The 17,773-nt window shown below is 35.9% G+C and overlaps 1 protein-coding gene across 1 annotated transcript in view; it reads left to right on the top strand.

Moving 5' to 3' along the window:
* Positions 1–338: 338 nt before the first annotated feature.
* Positions 339–17,773, top strand: part of LOC149089919 (fatty acyl-CoA hydrolase precursor, medium chain-like) — a 67,723-nt gene continuing 50,288 nt past the window's right edge. The window contains exon 1 of the mRNA XM_089231046.1: positions 339–890. Within this exon, the coding sequence (XP_089087172.1) occupies positions 434–890 (457 nt within the window). The 5' untranslated portion in view covers positions 339–433. The remainder of the gene's footprint in view (positions 891–17,773) is intronic.

The raw sequence follows: 17,773 nt of genomic DNA, 5'->3' as shown, positions 1-17,773 counted from the left end.
TTCGACGTCAGCATAAAAATCAATATTTACATATTTGTGTGGTATTCAAAATATGATGGTTTATATTTGTAGAGTCTAGCTAGCGAACCACAGGATTCTTTAACATTTGCACAGAATTCACAGCATTTGTTGATGATAAAAGTATCGGAAATAATTAGAAACTATCCGATAAGTATTGACCGATGATAAACTTGTCGAATTATTTTTATGAATTTCGAAGTCGTAGAAGATGAGGTGAATTTTAGAAATAAATAGAGTTTCACTTGTGAAGATGGTGCAGCGTGCGTCTCGATTTATGAAGGATACTCGTAACATTCGCATCACTTCACCGTGTCAGGGTAAAACCGAATTGATTGGAGAAAAGCAGGAACGTTTCTCATCATAATTGAGCATATTTGACGGACCGATTGCGTAACTGTAACTACTTATTGAGATGATGCTAACTTATGCTGTGTTGGTGCTGTTCATATTATGTGTGTCGTACTGCGAGCGTGTATTCCACACGGATCACTCCATAAAGACGGACGCCCAGGGTCGGCCTTTGACCCGTGTGGTGACAACAAAGTACGGGGCTCTGCGCGGTTTCGTGTCGACGCTGTCCAACCGGAACATGAGACCTGTCGAAGTGTATCTCGGTGTACCATACGCTAGTCCCCCGACTTCCGCCCTGAGGTTTATGCCACCCGTGACCCCGGCCCATTGGCAAGGGGTCCGGCCAGTGCTAGATTTCAGCCCGGTTTGCCCGCAGAATCTACCGGACGTTTCGAACGAGAGCGAGGCTCTCACGCGAATGCCTTACGGGAGGTTACAGCATCTGAGAAGGCTGCTGGTGCATCTGAGGAACCAAAGCGAGGATTGCTTGTATTTGAACCTGTACACTCCACAGTACGGTGAGTTGAAGAAGTTTAGTTAAGAATCAAATTCGTTCGCAATTTCATGAATTTTTTCACAATCTCATTTCTTTATTTACCATTATTTACCATTCTCATTTCATTATTTACCTACGATCCTTTTTTGGGAATGCTTGTTTTTGAGCAGTGTAACTTTTAGTTGTGATTGTTCTACATGTTTTGAACTGACTGCTATAAATGCTACAAACTCAATAAAAATATTAAAAAAATTTTAATAAATAGTAATAGTACTTAATATAATAAATAATTTTAATTTAATAAAAAAAATCCCACACACAAATAGTTTTTCTTTCATATTTCATTCATGCCATCATATTAATGTTTTGGTTTTTTTTGAAAAAGTGAGTTTTGGCATATAAATGGGTAAATGCAAACAAGACTTTATTAAAGTATTATTATTTGTTCAACAGTAAGAGAAAACCTTTGGGTTTAGACCATGCTTCATATTCAACTAAGTGTTTAAGGTGAAATTATGAGATATTTTTTTACAATTTTTTTTTTTGTATCAATAGTATTCTTTTTAAGAGAACTAATACTGGATAATATGCTAATACCAAACAATTAATATAACTAGTATCATAAAATTATAGATTATGATACTTAAATTTGTTGAAATTAGTGAATTTTAATTGACATATATGCATTTTTTCGATAGATCTTTGTAGATAAATCGAGATTCCGGTGCATTTAAATTAACAAAATTAGTTAATATAGCATATAAAGGGAATTTTCTTTCGATATTTCAATTGCTTTTCATCGGAATATTAATTTTTTTCTCATTTTTGGTCAGCTTGGGAGGGGGGGGGGAAACACGGGCCTCCTTGAGCACCTTCTTGCGTACGCCTGTGATGCTGTGTTTGAAAATTCTGAATTCAATTTGTTTTATTATTATCGTAATCCATTGCAATAGGAGTGTTTAACTTTACTTCTGTGATTAAATTCAAAAACTCGTGAGAGACACGTCGCAATAATACGAAAACCAATAGAAAATCGTGTAATATTTAAAGTTTTAAACCAAGAAAGAATTCTGAGTTCTGATGGTCACTATGACATACACTCATGTTGCGTATGCCCCGCTTTTTTCACACCAAAAATTCACTAAAATATCAATCATTATAGAAGTACCGCTAAATTTCTTAGCCTCGGCTTGGTCGAGGATATGAGGTGAACGCTGATACTATCCTATCCACAAACGATACTAACTACGACTAATATCTCACATGTTTAGCTGAATTTCTTTTTGCGAGCTCTCGTAATTGTTTTTATAGTTAATGACACGTATTGAAAGCCGAAAAAATCATTTAAAAAAATCCATTTCGAATTGTCTGCCAATTGTCATTGGGGGGCTTTGTTGAAAACGTGCAAAGACTCCAAAATCACACATAAAATAAATGTATTATAGTCAATATTCTTTCCCTAAATATATAACTATCTTCTTTGCGATTTAAACTATAGTAAGAAAAAAATTCAGATTGCAAACTCCAAGGTAAAAACAAATAACAGAAATCACAAATGTACATGCTCTGCAGCAAACAAAAGAGTTGCCGTTAATCGGAAAATCTACTAGCAAATTCAAATATAAACTGAAAAGAAAATGACTTCACCTTATGTGCAAAGGCGATTCTGAATTTCTATCTTCAAACTGGCTGAACTAATGAACGTTTAAAGAATTCTTTGTACATATGCAAAAGCTACACATTTTAAGGTTGAAAGTTGATATGAACTGCGTGTGTAAGATACTATGTTGTATAAATACAAATGAAATTATTCCGAATTTTTAAAAATAAAAGTTGACCATTTGTGCTGTTCAATCTAAAATTCATTGCATGAAATATACAAACTCGTTCCATTTACTATACGAAAATGTAAGTTTTTTTGTTCGTTTCAAGTTGAACTGATTGGCTTTAAATTACTTTTATCATGACAAATTCACTTTCAAAAATGATAAGTGAGTTTTAACAATTCAATATATTCTGTGACAACGGTTCTTTTGTTTCAAATATTTAAAAATGTATTAATATCAAAACACTAATTTGTAATCATATTTTTTAATACGAATTATTTATTTATCATCCTAACTACAGAAGTATATCCAGTTATAAGTGCAGAAAAATGAAAACGGTATTAAAATAAAACTATATAACAAGAATAAAATCAATAAGAGAATGAAAATTCGAATAAAATAAACGCTATAGAATAGGTGATAATTGAAAAAATAACATATTTGAAAAAAAATGAAAAAATATAATTAGTAACACATGAACAAATGGTCAATAAAATGAAAATATATACTAAAAAACGTATACAGTCGAATTCGGTTATGACTATTTGTAATAATACCTCGGCCATAACGAAAGCTTTTCATGAATTATAATGTTAAAAATAATGTTAAAAAGCCTTGCTTATAATGCCAATGAAAACGCAACAATCCCTCGAATATAACAACATTTTTTCGACGCTTTTGCTTCAGTTTCTTTTATGGCATTTTCCCAAGAAATTCCTAAAACTAGAGCTCAGCATATTTCGGAAACATAACAAGAAAAATTCGTAATACTTATTTTTCACTCCGACTTGCCAATTAGTACGTATTACCCGTTTATGGAACATTACCGTACTTTTGCTCGACTTTTTCATGAAAATGTCTTATTTTTCAATGATACTTATTTTAATTCACAATCCCCCATCTTACTTTAATTTACAATCGAGGATGGGTATAATTTGCATAATTTATAAATTGTACTATGATGTGAATATGACTATATATTTAATTATTCAGCTCGCATATTTGTAACGTGTTCTGAATTTTCTTTCTCTGTAAAATACATTTCAATTCACTGCAGACTTGCTCTGTATTATTTTATTTTACGCCTAAGAATATTTATATGCAATGACTCGAAATTTCATCGGCAAATGGTGAAGGACCGTGTTTATGTGATCCCACTTTCCTTAGTTTTTCTCGCAAAAATACGGTCACTTCTTATCATATATAGGCCTATAATCAAATAAAAACTTTGCATAATTGAATTTCATTGCATCTGATTACATTTCTCGTAATCAATCAAAAGTTCTTAAAAACGTCAATCTTGGTTGCCATGGCAAAAAGCAGTGAAATTCTCGATATCTTTATAACCAAAAAAAGTTTGATTGTATATACCTCATATGTATACCAACATCCATGCACAGTATAATATAAGGTGCATAGCTAACAGCTGGTACCGCAAACCGTATAGAAGCATACTTCCGATTGGAAAAAGTATCCAAATAACGTGTGGACCTCACATACGTCATCCATATTGCAAGGGGTTGTATAGTAACTAAAATGAAGAGATTAACTTTGTTTATGGACACCATGTGCTCAAGAACTGAATTATAATGTTGTTGCCCTGCCTCTCTTGAGGCCAACAAGAAAGATCCCACGTTACGTTTTTAAATGGAATATTCGCTGAATTATTTAAAATCGGAGAAATGTTGGGAAAAAACAGCATTAATCTCTAATGGTTTTTTTTATTTCAACAATTACAAGCAACAACAAAAACATGACAATGGTATAAACTTGTACAAAACGGCAAAAACAGAAACCATATGTAAATGCATAGATTTGGAACATACACAGTGTGACCCCGAGGGACTAGGGCGTCCTTTCAGTAGGTCTACAAAAAATAATCTAAATCGTTAGTAAAATAATAATATAATAATCGTTAGTCAAATGGTAACGTCATAAATTTTGCAAAAATGAGTTAATTGATGGCTAGGGTTATGTGGAATTGATATATATATATATATATATATATATATATATATATTTTACTTAACACCTCTTTCACTTTTTCAAATATAGAGTAATATAATGAGCCGTTTAACAGCAAGTTATGTCCGCGCTTACATTCTATCTTATTAGTGTAATTAATATAATGTGTACATATACATATATCTTATATATACACACGTACATATTAACATTGTAACACGTAAAATGATTAAACGAAAAAACACGATTTTTCCCTCATTCATGCTGTTCTTTTCCACACCCAATTTTCAAAATTAAATATCTCCTTGAATATTGCATTTCCAAACGAGGATTTTTTTTTTAATTGGCCTCAGAAGAGATGGGGGCGACAGTTTCCTAATTGGGTTTTCTTCGAGCACAGGGTGTCCATATAAAAAGTGAGTATTCTGAAAGGAATAAAATAAATACGATAAATACATTAGGGGTAAATCAAGATAATGTATCCAAATTTAAATAGGACAACCATAAATATCTTTTATAAGCATTGTATCATATTTTACCATGTTCATATAGTTTTCAGTTTTAATTATTGCATTTTTAATTGAGTTGCTGTAGTTTAAAAATGTATGATACCCATATTTGTTATGGACATTTTTTTTTTCAGCCACCTATTTGGGCATTTTGCCTATTGTAGCTTTGTATTTGTATTTGTGTAACTGGGGTTTTAGGGCAGGATGACGAGAAATTTTTTATTTATTTAACAACTATACAATCCCTTGCAACATAAATGACATATCTGAGTACTAAATGTTATTTCGATACCTTTTGGAAGTGTTCCTCTAGAATTAACGGTTCGCCAGTAATTTGCGTTGTCAGGTGCTAGCTATGCGTCCTGTATATTAATCCAAACCCATTTTTTGAACCTGCATGTAATATAATGTTCCATCCAATTATATTCCCTAATAAGTAAAAAAATCATCCCTGGTACGAGTAGGTTTTATACTAATACACTGCTGGCCACCCAAATTGCAACACCAAGAAAGACAAGAGATATCGCAACAATATTTATTTTGTAGATAACATGTTGACCAAGCATCAAATGATTAAATTTATAGACTTCTGTGAAGTGTGGTTCCTGCCAAAATCAGTAGCCAGAGTAGCCGCCATTGTTGGAGATCACCGCTGCCACACACCTCGGCATTGATTCAAAGAGACTTTGGATGTGTTCTTGGGGTACAGCAGACCAAGCAGCTTCCACGCGTTGCCAAAGTTGATCTGGTGTGGCAGCTGGGGATGTAATCTGGGTCAATCGTTGAGCAACCATGGACCACATGTTTTCTATCGGCGAAAGATCCGGAGAGCGAGCTGGCCAGGGAAGCAATTCAATCTGGCGATTGACGAAGAACCTTTGGACAATGCGTGCCACGTGTGGTCGCGCATTATCCTGTTGAAATATGGCTGTGGGCAAGCCCTGAAGGTAAGGAAGGACAACTGGCTTCAACACCTCGGAGATGTAGCGCTAGCTTTTTAAAGTACCGGCAATGCGTACTAGAGGAGTGCGAGAGTGATATCCAATACCGCCCCATACCATAATACCCGGTGCAGGACCAGTGTGGCGGTGCATAACGCAGCTGTTCAGCATCCTCTCTCCACGGTGTCTCCAGACTCGAATCCGACCATCGTGGTGTTGCAGACAGAAGCGTGACTCGTCAGTAAAGACAATTTCATTCCATTGTGCCGTCCACATTCTTCTTTCATCGCACCATTGGCGGCGGAGACGTCTGTGGTTCTGCGTCAAGGGTAGACGAAGCAATGGACGTCTTGCGGACAGACCACTCTGCTGTAAACGGCGTCGAATGGTACGCGCAGACACTGGATGATGCGGTACAGACTGAATGTGCTGTGCTATGGTTCGTGATGTGGCTGAGCGATCCGTCACTGCCATACGCACAATACGCCTGTCATCACGTGAAGTGGTGCACTGAGGTGGATGCGATCGAACACGTCGGTCCGTCGTACCCTCCTGCATCCAACGATCACATATCCGCATTACAGTTGTTTGGTTTCGTCCAACACGACTACCGATTTCCCTGAAAGATAATCCACAATCTCGGTAGGCCACTATCCTTCCTCTGTCGAACTCGGATACTTGATCAAAAGATGATCGCTGTTTTCTACGAGGCATAATTGATCGTTTTTTTGAAAAAACCACAAGAAAAACACAATTGCCGTACTTCAAATCGTCCAAATCTCCAAGCCTTAAATAGCGCTTTGAAGTGGCGCCACAGGCGCGCGTGATGTGCGTCTGCGCTGAAATTCTAATCATTTGCATATCTCACCTCCGCTAATGCATGTTGTAAATTTCATATTATTTGCATGCTTCCTTCAGGGTGTTGCATTTACGGTGGCCAGCAGTGTATTTTGGTCTGTAAACTATCTAAGCTTGTTTCTGGATGTAAAAATACGATATAATCTGAAAATTTTTTTTAAAGTACATGGAACCTCAATATGCACAATGTACATGTACATGATATTTTTCAAAATGCCGCTGAATTCCAATGCGAAGAAATATGCATGGAATTTCTACACGCTAATATCTTTTTACGCTAGCATTCAATATGTTCTTTTGATCACGAAGGCCGTCAACATGCAAACGTTACGGGTCATGTCGTAAATCATTAATATAGCATGTATTGCGAAAATATTCCTCGGCTTTCAAATTTCCGAAACATTCAAAATATCCTCGGTGTTATATTTTGTTTTTTATGAACTTTATGTATTTCGGAAAGAAATCCAGCATCGGTATCGGCATATATGCTTATTATCAAAAAACAACTTTTATCATAAAATATTATTCGTACACCGAGTAAGCTGCGAATCTAATATTTTCCTTGAAGATATCGTATTCTTACCCAAATAATCATTTTTAAGAACGAAATTGTTATTTAAGAAATTTTCAAATGAATATAAATTGTGAGCAAATCTATGAAAAGGTTTAGTTCTTTTTTTATATGTTGGTTCGATTTCTGTAAAAATGGAAACTTATTTCAGTAAAAATATACGTTCACGTTGGGCAATATGAAAAAAAAACAACAAATTCCCGATCCTGATTACCGAAGTCTCCTGAATGTCGGAAAATTGGCAAGCCCCATTGGTCCTAATTTAACTGACCAGTCTCAGAGTGCGGTAGAGAGGAAGTTCTATTCGTCATTTTCAGCACGGGATTCGACACTTGAGACAACAAAACCATTGTAATTTGATTATCAAAATAAAAAAATAAAAAAAATCGAACAGTTCGTGTTTTATAGCAAGCCCATGATAAAATGTTGGATGGAAACCTGAAAGAATCACCAGTTCGTTAATGAACTTATAAAGTATAATTACGCTATTATAGAGCATAACTGAAGATGTGGGTGCAGCCAGACAGCTCCACTTTTCTCCGGTTTTCACTTTTTCATTTATTCCTATAAAAGAAAACATCTTCTATCAATTTGTGCAAGTACCATACAGCTCCAAGCAATAGCTATAGATTTACAAAGGAAAACAAGCTGTGCTGGTGTCTCGTATGGTGCAGGGCAACTCCCGGAGCTGTCTTTTTTCTGTATCAAATTGCTTCAACGTTAGGTCGCTTGGTGGCAGCGCTTTTCGTGTTGCATCAGCCAGTCGTAGGTGTCCGGCGATGGTGATGTTCATGATAATGATGATTTCTGAGAGCATTTTCAAGTGAGTCAATGAACAGTGTAATAATAACTGTTGTTTTTTAAGTGATTTTGCACCCACGCTTTCAATTTTGGAACAACGTACAATATCGGTATAAAGTATATAGTTACAGTATTAGAGTATTATAAATTATAATTTTGGTATGAAGTGTAATTACAGTGTCATCTACTGGCAAAATTTGAATTTTTGTGCCAATTGCGTTTGTAGAGTCCTATTCGATATTTCAGATATCAAATATTGTACTTCAAAATGGTCAAATATTGAATTAAATCTCATAAAGAACAATGGAATCATGTACGTGATAGAAAAATCATTACAAATACGTTCATCCGTTATTTAACAGAAACTTATTACACAGCAACTTCTACATATTATTTTAAAAAAGTTGGTATATGTACAAATTGAAAATAATTTATTAGCAGTAAATGTTATCCTAATTTAAAGTTAACTGATTCTTCTATTCCATATTTCATTATGCGATTTAATTCACTAAATTAACATATTTGACTATTTTGAAAAGCAGTGTACAATACAGGGTAATAAAAAAGAAAGTCGCTAAGACGCATTTTACTAATGAACCGTTGATCCTAGTGGTATATTTTCAATTAGAAAAAATTTCCAAATAACGTGGAAGCCTCACAGATACGCCATTTATATTTCAAGGGGTTGTATAGTTATTGAAATACAAAAACTAACTTTTTTCAAACGGACACTGCCCTCGAAAACCCAATTATAAAGTTGCTTCCCTGTCTATTTTGGTGCCAGCAAATAAAAAAATCTGTTTCAAAGTGCAATATTCACATATACATTTTTTAATTAAAATAACGAAGAAAAGTTGGGAGGAATAAATGAGGGTAAAATACATTTTCTCTTAGTTTTCGCTGTTTTTTTGCAACTTTTGTATCGTTTTTGAATTCAAATATCTTAGTGAATATTGAACTTAGAAAGGGGAATGGAATTTTTTTATTGACATAGGAAAAGGAAGGTTTCTAATTGGGTTTTTGAGTGCAGGGTGTCCGTTTAAAAGTTAATATTCCTATTTTAAAACTATACAACCCCTTGCAACCAGAATGACGTTATTTATAATATTTTTCTAATTTGAAGTACACTCCTATAAAATCAACGGTTCGTGAGTAAAATCTAACTTTCCTCAATACTCTGTGTAACACTAATTATTATTTCTTTATTGATAAATGCTCTTATATTGGGTTGCTGTATTTTAGTTACATTTGGCATTCTTTTTTATTGTAGGCATCTTTGTTTTTTCAGCCATCTCGGAATTTTCCTGTTGTGGCTTTTGTATTTTTATTAGTGTCTGAGTTGTTTCAGAAACGAAACACTCTACGTATGGCAATAGCATTAGTGTGCATGGTACGGTATTGTACTCAATACACCCTTTCAAGTTTATGTATCTCTCCAAATACTAGAAGTAAGCCCGTTCCAGAAGAGATGGATATACAATGATAACGTGAAGTAGGAAACGCTCCTTGGAATTCTCGTTCCCGTACAGAAAGGAGAAGCGAAAACATTTTTGGATTGCACCAAAGCCTCAGTTCAGGCAAAAAAACAGAGAATAATAATAAAAATATGGAAGACAGAAAGCTTCTACGATTCAGATAAAAGATGATGGAAGAAGAAGAGAGAGAGAGAGAGAGAGCAGACCATAAGGGAATTGATGGCTAAAAGGACGGGAATATGACATCTTCACTATCTTCTATCCTCGTTCCCCTTATAACGTCTATGGCTGTTTGCTGCCTCCTACTCAGCCTTTCCCAAGCTGCACTCGCTGGTTCTTGATATGTTCGAGATTTAGTGGTGCAACCAACCAACCCCCCCCCCCCCGCCTCTTTACAATTCTTTTTTGTTTCCAAAGATGTCCTGTTTTAAAATGCAGGCATCTTTATATGCGAAAGCGGATGATCCATGGGGAGCCGTTAGGATATTTAAACGTTTGGGAAAACACATCTGCTTCTCTTCCGTAGAATCTTCTCTGTTGGTTCTTTTGTTTTCTCTTCAACTTTTCTTTTTTGGACCCCGTGGAAATCGCTATATTTGGATCGCGTGGAAAGTAAATTATGTATGAAAACGAGTTGAAGGGAAAAGGACCAACAGGGAAACAAAAAACAGCTTAAATTGTCCCTGCTATGATCTACGTTAAACCATTTCTTGCTCGTATATATTTGAAATTTATAGTTTTACATAAAAGCCACGCCCAGTCATAGTAGAGAAAAATATTGAACGAGGAGGAAAAGAAATATTTTTTATGTATCCGAATATATATACATATTTTCTGTGTTGGTTATGCAACTGCGTTTCCAGGACGCGTATCTCGAAGGGAATAAAACCTATCTGTATGTACATCTAAATTGATATTTCCGTTTCAATTGTCCATATTATTCCCAATAGAACAAATATTGGAAACTGAAAAAACTAATACTTTTATTTATAGAATTTTTCGAGTAAAAATGATGCTGACATTTTCCGCGTCATGGGTGTCCGTCCACAACCAACCTATAATTCATGTGGCACAGGTGTTTCACTTGCAAAATAACAGTCTGTGCTGTGTTCGATCTCACGCAATGTTTCTCCCTACCCCTCCCCCGTCATCATCATAAAACATTAAGAAATGTCGGATCTTTGCGCGATTTTTTTTTCTCTTCTACCACGCGATATTAGCTATAATGACCAAAGATGAATAGATATATCTTTTGAAAAAATATTTTTCTCTCACCATTTTCTTGAAACTTCTCAAGCAACACCTGGAACCGCGAAATTAAACAAGAAAAACTGCTCTTTAAAATGCATAAATGAAAGAACTAAATTATAATGATGAATATGTTTAAAGAGAGACACTTAAAATCTTCCACGTATAATAACTGAAATTGTTCACAGTGTACCTTATTTTCTTCCATCAAAAAATAAAATATAAAAGAACTGATTACACCAGTTTTCTTCGTAATCTAATCATCGTAATTCAGTCTCGAGATTGAAAGCACTCCAGCTATTAGCATATTAATGGAATTATTTAAAAATGACAGAGCAGCAATTTTCATACCAAGGCCTGTGGTTTTGGAGTTTTACCGCCTTTTGAATTAACAGAGAAAAGGTGTATGTGTATGTAACAAGGTAGGGAGTGATGGGCGCAAAGTTTTGAACAAAGTGTAATCATGAAAAGGAATTAACGATGAGATCCAATTATGGGATACGTTCCCTCTTAGGAATCAACTCCAGGTAATAATATCGTTTCTTTCCCCTCCTGCACAAATCTGCAGTAATGTTGGTGCTGGGTTTATGAATAATATATTTTAACGTGCCTGTATATCCTATGTCAGTTCTTATCGCCAATGGACACGACGAGCGGTCGACTCAATTATGCATGAAAACGATGCTCTCTCCGAGAAGTTAAGATGACTAATTTCTTGTCTTCTTTCTTTCTTTCTTTAATATTATACGAATATGTCTCTCCAGAGTAACGTGTCTATGATTCTTTGTGAGTACTCATATGATGGGAATTATGTATCGGGATAATTGTGAGTGTATATGTGTGTGTAATTGGAGAATTGGTTCTTACATTACTGAAAGCCCTCTTGATCAGAGGATGGAGTTAACGCAATAATGCGAAACATTATAGATTGGGTATTATTCAAACTGATCAGTAGATATCTTGAGTGTAGATGTACGGGATCAGTGAGAAATGAGTTCCTCTCCCTTCAGAGAACTGTGAAGTGCGTTCTACTGTTCCAAATGAGATAAAATTTGTAATGCAGATAATTCAAATGATGCATTCCTCATTTATTAAACAAAAAAAGTACAAAAAATCCATCGAGAGGGAGCCCCTAAAGCACACATGTGAATATTGAATACGCTTACACATATAAATGTTTACTATGTAGCACTAAAACTGCTCAATATGATCGCCTTCATTTTGAGCAATGTTCTCTAATCTCATAACCACGTATCTCATAGCTGAACGTAGTGAGTCTGGCGAAATATCCAGAATATGGTGCCGAAGGCTCTCCTGTGCGATTAGAACACATTGCTCAAAATAAAGAGGGGACATATTGAGCAGTTTTAGGGCTACATATTAAACATTTATACTTGTAAGCATATTCAGTATTCAAATGTGCGCTATAACACCACCAAACAACAGATGTTTGTACTTATTTTTTTAATTTAAAAAATGATAAAAGAGCGCATCATTTGAATTATCTGTTGTACAAAGTAGAACGAACCCCCAGAGCTCTCTGAAGTGGAGAACGTATTTCTCGTTAACTCTGTATTTCTATTTGTATATATTTAAAAAAAAAGATTTTTCGTTATTTCTTCCTCAACTATTTAGTAACTGTCATAATTGAGAATTTTCTGGAACGGAATCAACGATTCCTTAAAAAATCCGCATCAAACTATCGCTGGGAAATCTCCTTTGAATGCTCGATTATAAATTATTTTACCCTCTGTGACCTCGTATATATTTGAATATACGTGGGCAAAAAAAAACCCATTATACCGATTTCTTTTCTCTATTTTCTTCAGTATTTTAGAAATTACATCTTTTAATGTGATTACTGTAAAAATACGGCCATTATAAGTGCAAAACTTTTTTTTAAAAAAAAGAGTTGAGATTCCCTGTCGGTGTCATATTTCGGGAGCTGCTGAAATTTTACGTGTTCAGAAATTTACAAAATTGTACGAAATGGTGAAAATCAAAATTGAAAATTCGAAACGTAACAGCAATACGAATTCAGGGGGCAATATTTTATCTGTTTACAAAACAGTAAAATAAAGGCAAACCGTAATTTCCCCCTCAATGGGTCGCTGTAACTAAATTCACTTTAATTAATCACATTGATTTATTGTTTCAATTAAAAATGTGCTAACACTACAAATTTACGTTCGTTTGTGAAAAAGGAACTGTTTTAACAGAATACATTCTCACATGGTGGTGGTGCAATATAGAGGGTAATAATGGTGGAATGATACTATTTAAAATACAGTCGAATCCCGTTATAACGAACTCAAAGAGACCGGAGAAATCACTTCGTTATAATGAAATTTCGTTGTAAAGGAATTCTAGGTTTTTCCGTTGTTCCTATGTGAACTTATCTGGAGGATTAAATAAGTGTTCGTTAAAACGGGATTTTCGCTATAACGGTATTCGTTAAAACGGAATTCGACTCTATATAATTGCATCTTAATTTCTCGGGGGAAAAAACCGCTGTATCCCCGTAAGCGTCTTGTTCTTGCGAAACATCATCTAATAGATAGATAGATAGAACCGCTCACAACCCCGGACTGATGCAAAGCACCTTACATCTGTTACCTCAAAAGAGGCAGAATTGCATAGGAAAAGTTAGCAAAGATTTATAGTGATGGATCCCCTTGCCCCGTGCTCGCAAGTATCGAATCACTAGCGTCGTTCTCCCCATGAAGACAGCCATCAACTCAATGCAACATACAAGCCATTTGACAAAAATGGGTGACTGAACCCAATGACTAGGGAGAAAAATTGCACGTGCGCTCAGTGGCACATAAGGGCCGGAGACCGCAGCCTGGGATTTCGAAAGAAGAGTGGAAAAGGATTGTCGGCAAGAAAGAAGAAGTTGGCATGTTGGGGTAGGAGATATTTGAGAATGATTTAATACACAATGTATACAAAATATATATACAGTGCCTCCACTGTGACGGGAATCGAAGAAACAAAGCCTCCGTCCACAGTGCTGGGCAGTTTTGTTTCCCCTTTCCTTTTACAGAATATTCAATATACACACAAAGCCTCCACTGCGACGGAAATAATCAAACAACAGCATCCAACAGATGCATCGCACTGAATCTCGCTGAGATTTACTGAAAAAACCTCAGTGAAAAAGGTCTGGCAGATGGCAGCAATACACAAAACAAGCATTACACAGAAACAAACTTCGCATTAGGTTCGCAACACATATACGCACATTCCAACGTGTACAAATTCGCTACAAATTGCTTCCACCGAGGGATATGGACGAGGTACATGTGTGGTTTAGTAGTACAGTCGAATAGTACAGTCGAATGCCGTTACAGCGAAAATCTCATTTTAACAAACAATTTTCTAATCCCCCCCCCCCCGATAAGTTTGCATAGGAACATTGCGAAAACCTGGAATTCCTTTGTAACGAAACATCGTTGTATCGAATTAATTTCTTTGGTCTCTCGGAGTTCGTTATAACAGGATTCGACTGTTTTAATGAAAATGGTCGATGGATAAGAGACATGAAAATAGTTGTATATGATTACCTGTACTGTTATTTTTAGAAGAAACGCTCCACCACCATAAGAGCACCATAACACTGCCCACTTCACACTGAGAAAAACTATTAAAAGAAATGTTGCATTGCAAGAAATCGCGACACTTGTGAAATATTTTCCGATAGACCTCGAGACTTGTCAATAAAGTAAAATTTTGTGATTTTTTTGTTGTTATTTATTTATTTACTTTGTTTGAATAATTTTTCACGTATCCGGTTAGAATCTGAAGTAAAATCTGACAGTGTTCAATATCGTCGAAGTAGTGATTTCTGCAATATTTTTCGAGTACAGTCGAATCCCGTTATAACAAACTCCAAGAGACCGGAGAAATCACTTCGTTATAACGAAGTTTCATTACAAAGGAATTTCAGGTTTTTGCAATATTTGTAATTGTTCCTATGTAAACTTATCTCGGCGGGGATTAGAAAAGTATTCTGAAAACGACACTTTCGCTATAACGATATTAGTTGAAACGGGATTCGACTGTATGTGACGATAGAGAGAGCGCGCTCTCAGCACTAGTATAAACGTAGAAATTTCGCTGCGTAGAATTTGAGAAAAATTCTCTTAAAAAAGTGATCATAAACGCCTCATTAATTTGAGAATAGAATACTTGAACACCCAAAGACAATCACGGTTTTTTTCAGAATTCACGGCAGTCCTTTTTTTTTCTTAATCACGTTTCTATGGTTAATGTTGAGAGAGGCTCGTGGAAAAGACGGCCGTCATCAATCAATTCAATTCTCATGAATAACAATCGCTTCACAAAAATACTCAGACACGTTGTGTCATTGTAAAGCTTATTCAAATAAGCTATTCCCCCCCCCCCTTCGATAACCGATTTCACAAAGCTCAGAAAAGGTTTGAATGCGTTCATGACAGCTTTTAATCGATCAAAGCCGGTATTAAACAACAGATTTCATTAACTAGCGAGAGCAAGAAGTTGACATGTCCACGATAAAACGGAATTATTCTGTGAACTAGAAATCCTGCGATGGCCTGTCTATTATCCGTAATTTCACTGTGGCGAACGAGAGTTGACAGGCTTTATTTTGTTGGGAAGCAAAGTTAAATTGATCAGCCAACAAACAACGTTGCTGCTGTATCTCTCTCTCTCTCTCATCAAAGGCATTAAAATACACGAAAATGCGTTGTTCGATTCATTCCGTGAGCAGGAATTTATCACATTAAATTACATCATGGAATCGGGCTAGCAAAGCCAACGTTATATCTTTCGCTGCTGGAATGCTGAGTTTGTATCGTGTAACGTGACATAAAATTCAATTTGAATCCAAAGACAGTGAACGTTACGTTCCGCATATCAAAACGTTGAAATATGTTGAAAATCTTAATCTTATTCACGGAGATTGACAATCCGTCTGACGGAGAACATCAGTTTTTGAATCCACATTTCTCAGTTTCTCAGTAACTTATAACCTTTTCCCCCTGCTGAATTTCGTCTTGAAGTTTTGAGCTTAGTGCACAATACAGGGTGTTCTGTTAATAGACCGACAACCTCTCAGAGGGGTTTTTAGTAGGCATCAAGAGGAACAAAACTTGCAATGGAGAATGGTATCGCAAACCACGCTGAGAGGGCGCAAATCGCGAAAAACGCATGCAAGCTCCGAGTCCAGAGAAGACGAAATGTCAGTTGATGGCTGAGTGTCCGAGTGGCATGGTGGTAAGATGCTCGTCTACCATCGTGAAGGTTGTTGTCAGGGTCCCGGGTTCGAACCCAAGGGAGGATATTGATAAGATATTTTCCCTAACGAACTCGGGGCGACCACCGATAGACAGCGCCTTCGCTTCGAGCCCATCTCACTAATGGCAGTAAATTGCAATATATATGGCCAGAGTTGGTGTTTGGTTAAGTAGTAGTTGATGGCTGAATGCGTTTGTGGGTTTGCTCACCATATATGACGTAAGCAGCGTCGTGAAACGCATGCGCTGGGGTGAGATCACGCACTGCGGGCGACGTAAATTAGCGCTATTGCGGTAGTAAACGCGTGTCGCAGTTAATTGTCTGTTTCAATGAGTATCGTGATGGCTGACTACACGAACGAGGAATACGCTGATATGCATCTGATTTACGCTCAAACAGATGGCAATGGGCGGTTAACACAGCGGATGTATCAACGGCAATATCCGATGAGGTGTTGTCCGCACCTGACGAAATCTGCATGCGTTTTTCGCAATTTGCACCCTCTCAACGTGGTTTGTGACACCATGTTCCATTGCAATTTTTGTTCCTCTTGATGTCTACTAAAAACCCTCTGAGTTTATCGGCCCATTAACAGAACATCCTGTACATGAATCAAGTATTCAGAGGAGCATAATGTGGCGGCATAGTGTAATTCTTCAAAATCTGCTTGAAACAAGCAAAGCATAGATTCATAAATTTTCTTCACTCGGGAATTTATTTAATTTATTTGAAATTAATATTTAATAATGTGTCTGTGTGATGGTAAATATGTCCATGTTGGTAATACGGTCAATTTCCTATACCTTTTCCATTTCGATAGGAATTCAAAATTTGGAGCACTTATGCTGTGTAGCTATTTGCTTTGGACACATGACCTAATCTTATTTTGTTTGTGTTATGCGTAGTTTCACGCCACAGTTCACCAATCTATATAAAATTCTATCTCATATATTTCATTAATATTTGGCAGGTTAGTTTTAGATCCAGGTATTCTAAATTTACTGCGCATGCGTGGTTATAAAATTTCTTCGTGAGAAATTTCACGTGACCTAGAGCACGGTCTCTTGGGCAACGCCCTCCTCCCTCAGTTTCTATCCACTAAGAAGAAAGAAAATGGATTTATCTGTCCAAAGTGTGTCACTTAATTAACTTGAAAACTTTTCAATTTTGGATTCACTATTTTAATTTAGTTAAAAGCTTACGGAACTTATTTTCTGGACGAAGTGCATTTTTTTTTTGCATTTAATTTTCAATTACAAGTTTGCTTAGTTGAATAAACTTTTTAAATAAATAAGCTCTCATGAAAATAGCTGTTTATTTGTTGAGGTACGTACGTTCAGGACTTCATCTGTTGGGAATATTATCAATTTTCCCAATAGACTATTTTAGGCTATTCGAAAAACCTATTTTTTCATATTTTCCATCGGCATG

This window comes from Pholcus phalangioides, unplaced genomic scaffold (genome assembly GCF_987345545.1).
Source record: "Pholcus phalangioides strain wild (caught in Gottingen) unplaced genomic scaffold, Ppha-v1.0 ptg000001l_1, whole genome shotgun sequence".
Classification (NCBI taxonomy): domain Eukaryota; kingdom Metazoa; phylum Arthropoda; class Arachnida; order Araneae; family Pholcidae; genus Pholcus; species Pholcus phalangioides.
Note: the sequence above shows the minus strand (reverse complement) of the source record. Positions and strands in the feature narration are given on the sequence as shown.